Below are 9,152 nucleotides of genomic sequence, written 5' to 3' on the forward strand. Positions count from 1 at the left end.
TGTCTCTTTGTTCCTGTCTTGTGGAGACTCTGTCATCGACTGTGACTCCCTGTTATGTCATAGAAACAAGTCTTTTGATAACTACAGCATGTATTTGCTGCATACATTAGAAAAAAGCTATTGGTTGGATGCACATACGTTTTCAAAACCCACTTTGTCCATTTTTAGTTCAGAGTTTCAACAGGATTTCTTTTCTTACTTTTAGAAGAGGACAGCAGACAACACAAATGGACAGGTTTGGTGTTTCATACACAATCTTCAGTCATTTCCAAACAACCACCTAGAGCTAATGATTTAATTCATCTTTGCATTTTTTTAGCTGATTGCAATGATGATGACTCAGTTCTGCATCCTCTGCTTCAGTACTAGAGCCCGGCTGATATGTTGACCGGCCGATATTATCGGCCGATATGAGCTAATTGCATTTAATCGGCATTGGCGTTTATAACAACAAACACTGCTGCACCAGAAAAAACAGAAAAGAAAACATTCAGCTGACCAGAATCTGCTGGAGCATGTAGAAACACGGACAGGGCTGTGTTAGCGGTAAGTTGGTCCTTCGTGTTAATTACATAACTTTAATAATTATAATAAAAACAGACCCAATCACTTCTCCTCTCCTGAAATCATTCATGACTTGTTAACCCTCCTGTTTTTCATTGCCCCATCCAGTGTGTTTTAACTTACGGTAGCTGGGTGTTGGAAGCTCTGCTGCTGACAAACGTGATTGTAGATTTATTTCTGAAACATTTCTGAAAGTATGGCAGTACTAGTTCATCACTTCTAAATATTCTCTAAAATCACATAATGTTTCAGCAGCTCACTCTACCCGTTACTAAATTAGCCACAAAGCTAATACAGTGTTTATCAGTGGAGGAGCGCTAACATTAGTTTCTGATGTATTCTAAATAACTTAAATCTGCGAGCCGCCTGTCTGCAGTTCTAGTCGGTATGTCTGAAATGATTAAACCAGAGCAGACATGTAAATAAACATGAGCTGAACAAGAAACACGGTTTCCTGTAGCTCCTCTTTGTGTGACGTTGTAGATGTGAAACGTTGCAGTCAGAGCCGTAACGACTCTGGTTACAGTTATAGTATTGTTAGTTAAATGAAATCTCAAAGTTGCAAGACCTCATTGTAGACAGTCATGTAGTATTAGATGCATTCACCAGCAGGTCACTGTAAGACCTGCTGTAAGAGTGCTGGTACTACGCTTATTATCTTTAAGCCGTCTGTTTACAGTTGAACCTTCATGCAGCAAATATTTAATAATGTGTAATTGTTTACATGTTAAGTTGTTGAGACTGTAATTTATTTTATTAATATCATTAATATTTTATTAATATTAATACATTTAGGAAAAGGTATTATAGCCAACATGGCTATAATACCTGCATACCTGCAGAACAGTTTTCAATATTGGCCTGTTCTAAGTGTAGATTAGACAGGGCTCTGCAATCTAAATAATTTTCAAAATCAAAATATTTGCTCATAAATTCGCTCTTTTTCACTTTAATATCGGCATCGGCCCCAAAAACCCCATATCGGTCGGGCTCTATTCAGTACTGCCGGTCTTGATGTTGAGCAGTCCCAGTCCAGGCCTCCCAGGGCAGTACCAGCTGGGCCCCAGGCGGTACCAGCCCTGGTACAGTCCCCTCCAGCTCAGACACCCCAGAGCGCCTCCTAGCAGCTGAGTGGGGAACTGAGGGAAGTAAGCTAAGAGACAGAGCAGCAGAAAGATCCAGAGCCCGAGCAGGAGAACACAGAACAGGAAGAGGATCCTCAGAGGGGCATCTGAGATCCCACCCAGGCTCAGATAAGGGCCAAACACGGCTGTTTCCTCAGCCAACAGCAGGCAGCAGAGACAGAGGAGGAAGACATCTTCTGAAACTTCATACCCCCTCCACAACATTCCAGCTTTGAGGCACTCTGACTTACTCTCCCCTTCTCGCAACACCAACAGAGGCTGCCCATCGGTGATCTCTGGCCCGGTGAGTAAAGGTTCATAGCAGCTTCCTGTGGTATTCTCCAGAAGGTCCAGGAGTTTACAGAAACCAAGCCACAATCCACCAGCCACCCCGAGCCGGGAGAGGTGACGGATGGAGAGAGAGAGGGAGCGACGGATGGAGAAGGAGAGGAGGAAGACAAAGGAGCCGACAAAGATGCAGGTCCAGCCCCAACCAGAGCGCAAGAACATCCTGGAAGAAGTACAGGAGGACAGATGTAAACTATTTTAGAAGTAAAAAATAAAAGTGTAGTAGCTGCCACATTAACTGACACATTAGTGCAATAATCAAAAAGCCACCAGTGATAAGATCCTGTTAAAGGTGCTGGTTAAAGAGGGTTTTTTGGTGAGTTTTTTCTTATTCAAATCAAGGGTCTAAGGATAGATAGAGGGTTTTGATTACTGTACAGATTAGGCACTTTAGGCCAAATTGTGATACTGGACTATATGAATAAAATGACCTTGACAGAAACTGTCACATTTTGTAGCAGTGGAAGATGCTAAAAGATGTAAAAATCATTTCCAAAATGTTTAAATTCTTAAGTAAAGACTACCCAAAAGCACTTATATGTGATATGTGGTCTTCTGCCACAGTCGCATTAATTTAATAATGTGCTATTAATTTGAACAAAAATAAAATAAAATAGTGAGGTGCAAAAATACTCGTCATAGCAGTCTGACAATGGAAAGCTTGGAGGAGCATATCAGACATCCTCTATTGTACTTCTTTTACTACCAGTGTTCAGTCTTAAATCAAGAATGCTCAAAAATTTTGACTTTATAAACCACCTTTCTATAGATTTCAGTAAGTAACAGTGCAATGCAATACGTTTTTGAGTTAAGCTGTACTAATTCTTACTACATACATATGTGAAATACATTTTTTTAGTGCATTCATACTGGAAAAGTAAACTAAGTGAAAGTTAAAAATGTTCTAGGCCTGCGCATACTGAATTTAGTTTAATCAATGGACAACGATGCCCTACAGTGAAAAAAAATATCTAAATAATTGTGGGCAACGGTGAGATAGCTCCAGGAACATTTGTTAAACCTTTGGATCATTTTTCTTTCTCTTTGTTAAAGCTGGACGAGTCAGTATGTTTTACATTAATAATGGGTCAAATCACTATAATGTAGAGACCACCCCACAGACAATTATCACTCAGTAGTTTCCCTCAGCTCTGCAGAGCTTTTTAGCATCATTGAGCTCATTGTTTTTGGTTTTACAGCCGCCACTTTACTGTTTTGGTTCAGTCTCAGTGCTCTCTTCAAGCTCTACAAATCCAATGTAGACTACCTGCTCAGCACTAATAAGGAGAGGCTGATGGAAGTCATGGCTATACATTCATTATCCAAATGAATATTAACATTGCTCTGTGACTAGTAAATGTTTAATAGGCAAATGTTTGTTATAAAGTTCACCCACAACAACTTTATAAGGTGATACGTCAATGTTGTGTTTACAGCTTGCTCTGCTGTCCCCAAGTGGTGACTGTGGCAAATAATAGATGAAACCAAAGAAAATGACTCTGGTGTTATGGTAACAGTTTGACACAGAGGAGGAAACATGAATAAACCTATTCTTAAGCATATCCAATGGGAGATCATCATCGTCAGCTTTTTTCTTTAAACAATAGCAGGGAGGCCTGCATTATAGGCCTCTTGTGTGCAACTCAGTGGCACAATAATACCACTGGTTCCAAGAAGACAATTGAGCCGGAAGAAAACAGGAAGCAGCCTCACCTGTAGAGGAAGTGGCTTCTCTTGGCAAAGATGCTGTGCTGGGAGACCCAGAGGCTCAGTGCAGGGCCGAACATCACGACTGCTGACAGCCAAAGGTGGAAGTGCTGCCGGAACACAGTGTTACCCAGGAACCTGGCCGCCAGGTCCGACAGGACCACCAGCACTGTGTTAAGGAACATCTGGAACCTAGAACCAGACCTCTGACTGGATGTCAAATAAATTTTTCTAATGAAAACGGACTGCTGCCAGCTCTGAATACAGCAGTGTGTTTGATTTTCCACCTCAGTTTAAATAGCAGGCACTGTTTGATGTGCTTTAATCCCGTATAGAATGCATTTAACACACTCCTGCAAATGACCTCTGTTGCACATGGGAACAATTCAGCATCTTCTGTAGTCCAAAAGTCTGGTTGGAAGTAATCAGTCTTTACAAACTAAACTATATTTTTTTAAAGTTTCAGATTTGATCCACTGATTCAGAAATCTAAAGATTCTGACTGTGTAGTAAAAATAGCTGGTCCACTGGTGTTGCTGCTAGTGTTATCACCATGCGTAGTGTACGCTATACCATGAATGAAGTGACAGCGTTCCACAGACTGCAAATATGTGCACACTGTGTAATCCAACTGTCTCACTCTTCAGTCCAGTAAGCACTTCTCCTGACTCAGTACAGTATGTTGTATCTGCAGCTCTCACACTTGGGACTGAAGGCTTCAACTGTGCAATAGTGCAACCGCATAACTGTTTAGCTGTTTTTGGTGCAGCTGCAGAAAGCCGAGTTGAGCTTCAGTCTTCTCTGACCTTGTATAGCAGGTTTCCCCACGTGTCTCCTTCCTGTTTTCCTGTTTTCTTCTTGTTGTAAAGTGACTGTCATTGGCCACTTCTGGAGAAATGCTATGACCGCCACTGTATTCCTCTTAGTGATGGCCAACACTTTGTTACCCTGAAAAATGTCCAAGAGTTGTAGCTTCTGAATATCTCTGCGGTAGCTGAAGCTTCTCTGCTCTTCTCTGTCACCAACACCCACCTTCTCCAACACACACACACACATAAAAATACAGAGTAACATATGTTCTTGCCTTGTCACATGCCTCCTGGGCCTTGAAGGTGTCACATTGCTCCTACTGAGATGGCTGAAGGGTACAGAAAGGTTGAGCCAATGACATTATTTCCTTGGTGTTAACATGGATAACGTATGGTTTCTGACTAATTTAGTCTTAATTGCCAGCACAGTTAGAGGCTGAGAGCAAGCGGAGCAGCGCCAAATAGAACCAGTGTTACAAAAAAAGTCATGAATTAAGTGTTAGAAATGATGTGAAATTAGATGCAGTGTGTTGCTTTATGTGTGTGTATGCCTGTTTGCGTTCATGTGTATTAATAGCGGTAACCTTTGTACTGTATCTGGGCTGAGACTCAGCTGTTGCAGCAGTCTGTCTCTGTCAATCAATGAATGGTTTGCTGTCAGATTTGCTGTCCTTTTCTTTTCTCTCTCTCAGATATCACTCTTTCATTTAGTGTTTTGAATTGACCCTGAACAAGGCAATTCCTTCAACAAACCACGTAATCACCTTAAATCCACAAAAAAAGTCAGTTATATAGAATTACCTTTCAACCCATATCCTACATACTGTCTCTCACATCATGCCAAAAATTGTGCAATGTATATTTTAGGTCCAGCTTATTCAGTCATGTATAGTGAAATTGCCCAGAGCAAATTAGTCCAGCATAAAGGAAAAGTTTAAATCTGATCAATGTCAGGCAAAAACATGGTCGGAAAGCTGCTTTGTTTTGGACATAATAACCGACCCAGAGTTATCTTCCATCCTATTGGACAGGTAAGCTAACATTACTGCAAAGCATGTGAAATATATTGTGATGTTGTGTTTTAGTTAGATAACGTTAGCTTGCAGGCTAACATCGTCCAGTTGCTAACCTTATCTGTTGCAAAATGCTATAGTTTTATGGCTTGCCACACTATTTTACCAGCTAACACTAATACCGGTATTATGTCAAAGTGTTGATTTTAGCCTTTATCACTCCACAGTCCTTTGTTTAAAAAGTTCAGCAGCAAAATTCAAAATTTTAAAACAGAGTGATGAATAAGCATAATTGCCAATCTCCAGACATCATAGCCTAAATCGTGAGACCAAACCTAACCAGGTATGGGAATGTTCCACCCAGAAAATGTGCGTCATGTGGGACTGTTAACTAGTGAATTTTTGGAATAATTATTAAAAAATTTTGTTCAAATCCAAAAGCATGGGTTTTGCTCCAACATTGGAAGGGACACATAGCAAATGGGGTCCTCCCGAAGAAGATTTAGAGCATTAAACACTTAATTTCCTGCATCCTGGTGAAATGTTTACACCAATTTCTGCCTTTTTGCACCGATTTATGGTGGAAATGTCTTTATTTATTAACAGCCAGGCGGAAAGTGACAAGTCAAAATAGAAAAATAGAATAGAAAATAGGGAATTCTGTATTTCTTATGTATACAAAATCTCTCCCAGAGATCTGTGTTCTCTGGCATGTTGAGAAAAAAGTTGTAATATTCCGAGACTCATGTCATCATTTAATAAGAATTCACAATATTTTTTTAAGTCTGGCTCCCCTGTACTCTGCTGGGCATTAGCCTGCGTTATTGCCCTGCTGATGTGGTAGTAACCCCTTCAGACCGTCTGAAAGACACAGCGCTGTTGAGACAAACTGAAAAGAAGTGAAAACACTTCTGATCAGGCATAAATCTCTTCACAAATCCATACAAATATTAAATGCAGCTCACAGTCCCAAAGAGAGCAAGTTTATGCCTTTGTTTTTAAAGTTTTATATTGTAAAACTCTACCAGTTACTTACTATTACTGCATACGCTGGTGTTGCATCAGCTGAGCGAAGTTGATTCGCGCTGAGCCAATGCTATTAGTTATACATTTGTTTTTCACTGCATGAGAAAATTGATGTGTGGCGTGAGAGCGTGTGAAAAGTGTCAATTACGTGAGTCTCATGCTCAATGCATGAGAGTTGGCAGCTATGCAATAATAATACAAGTCATGAGCAGACAGCTAAATTAGGATGGATCTGGTGTTGTTTGCTTGGTAATTTTCAATTTAGATTTATTGCTGTTTTACTGATACTCAGGTACACAACTTCTTTGCCAGTCTAAGTTGCCGTAATGTATGTGACCCACATAATATACAATAATGCCACATAGCGGTGCAGGTTAACACCACAGTGGAAGACCCATTCAGTACAGTAATGTAACTTACAACAATCTCATTCATAATATTCAGTCTAGCTCACTAACCATTTTCATTATCATCCAATAGCTATGTTGACATTTCTGAGCCTCTCCGATGAAAGATACAGTTATTGTAAAGCCACAGCCTATCTAATGCCAACGTATTATGTTGGCTAAATGACAATATAATCCAACATAGCCATCAACCAATCATGACTCACCCAAGGTGGCCAGTCAGATTTCAGAGGTCCACCCTAAATATAAACCTGCAAGTTAGTTAGCGTGAGCAGGAATGGCCACCATGGCTAAACGGAAAACGGATGCTTCCTATATTCATACTCTATCTTCAAACATCTTTTTAAGCATTAATGCTTTGGCTTCCACACTAAGCTATTGCTTAAAGGAGCTAAACTACTTTTATAACACTGAGGCATTAAGACATCACAGCTGCCAAACTTACATAACTTCTGAAGTAGGTAACAAAGTAATATGCTGTTAATGTTGCTAATGACTGACAAAAGCAACTGTGCTATGATAAGTCACAGGTTAATGGAACAGTAGCTCTTTTTCCATACCTACCTAACTGATGTTGTTAGATGAAAGTCTTGATTGTGCCAACCAGGATGACTTTGAGCTTTGCCAGGACTGTGATCCTCTTGAAGGCAGCTACTGATGACAGGAAAATGGATGTCTGGTGTGATGAGTCCTGTGTCCAGCTGCACCACCATGATTTCAGTCAGACTGCTATGTGAAAAACATGAAATGATGGTGCAATCATACAGGGCTACACCTGTACATGGTGGAGTTCTTCTTGTTAAAAGACATTCATAAATACAGATATTGTTTGGGCATTTTTTTACCTTAAACAGACAAGGTCACTTTAGTTCAACCTATCCTTTCCCTGCTGTCTTGCAAACAAGTCTTGTAGACCCTGAATATTAAATGCATTATCTTTTTGTTTAACATTTTACATTGGCACTATTCATTTTGTTTGTGATTCAGTTAAATAAAGTAGGATGTAGCACCACATACTCACCCGACCCTGTGCTGCCCCTCCCAGTGCAGATCCCTTAAGGGGCTCGGTATCTGTTTGGCGTCCAGGCAGCCAGAGGGACTGTCAGCTGTAGGATCTCACCTCTAATCCTCCATAAAACACTGGCTGAAAACATAAACAGCTGCCTGCCTGATCTGCTTCACCCTGTCTCGCTGCTGAAAATGTTCCAAAGCGGAGAGCCAAAAAGCAAGGACATGGATGGACAGGCTGGAGGCCTTGTGATCATTCCTACTAAAAGATAAAAAATACTTGACTGGATTGACTGGATTCCGTCCGAATGACAGATTATAGTGATTGATTACTTACTGCACTTACAAAATCAGTGCTGAACAGGATGGAGCACATCCCAGCTATACCCCTCACTGTATAAAAGCAATGTATTCCTAGGATGATTGGTACAGAAAATCAGTCATTCATGAGGTCACACTTCTAGTGCAGCAATAGTTACAAATAGTCAATATCATAACATTGTAAATTCTTCAATGTCTGAAATATACCAGCCAAAACATGACTGAGAGAATAAACAGGAATAACACTTATATCAGTTCAAGCCGTCTAGCCATGGTGGTTATTTTTTCTCCATGACTGTGTCTTCTTTGTATGGTTCAATTCAATTCAAGTGAGTCCTTATCTCCCTGGCTACTATCAGGTTGAAAATGCCACTGATGGTGTGACCAGTAAACAAACACAGTTTGTGTGGTCTATGCAGCGGAAGGCAGTGGGGTCAGGCATGATACCAAACAAAAGGTTTATTAATATCTATCACACCCATAGTATTAATAAACTGCACACATGCTTAATACCAAAACGATGAGAGAACAATGGTGAATGCAGCTTTCTATTTTCACTGTCTAGGAGTGGACTGAGACTTCACCTTTATTTTACTCCTAGCATAGTGGTAACTGAAAAAAGTCTTTAATATATACAGTGGGGGAAATAAGTATTTGACCCCTTGCTGATTTTGCAGGTTTGCCCACTTACAAAGAATGCAACAATCTACAATTTTAATCATATGTACATTCTAACAGTGAAAGACAGAATCCCAAAGAAAATTCCAGAAAATCACATCATATGAATTTATAAAAATTGATAACCATCTGATGAGGAAAAACAAG

The 9,152-nt window shown here is 40.2% G+C and overlaps 1 protein-coding gene across 1 annotated transcript; it reads right to left on the minus strand.

The window, feature by feature from the left end:
* Positions 1 to 1,507: 1,507 nt before the first annotated feature.
* fitm1l (fat storage inducing transmembrane protein 1, like) lies at positions 1,508 to 3,928 on the minus strand. Its single transcript, XM_046041790.1, has 2 exons — positions 3,750 to 3,928; positions 1,508 to 2,199 (listed from the first exon to the last, which is right to left on the minus strand). Exons 1-2 carry the CDS (start codon positions 3,926 to 3,928, stop codon positions 1,557 to 1,559), a joined length of 822 nt encoding a protein of 273 aa, XP_045897746.1. The 3' UTR covers positions 1,508 to 1,556.
* Between the last annotated feature and the right edge of the window lie 5,224 nt (positions 3,929 to 9,152).

Source organism: Micropterus dolomieu, unplaced genomic scaffold (assembly GCF_021292245.1).
Source record: "Micropterus dolomieu isolate WLL.071019.BEF.003 ecotype Adirondacks unplaced genomic scaffold, ASM2129224v1 contig_8864, whole genome shotgun sequence".
NCBI classification, from domain to species: Eukaryota; Metazoa; Chordata; class Actinopteri; order Centrarchiformes; family Centrarchidae; genus Micropterus; species Micropterus dolomieu.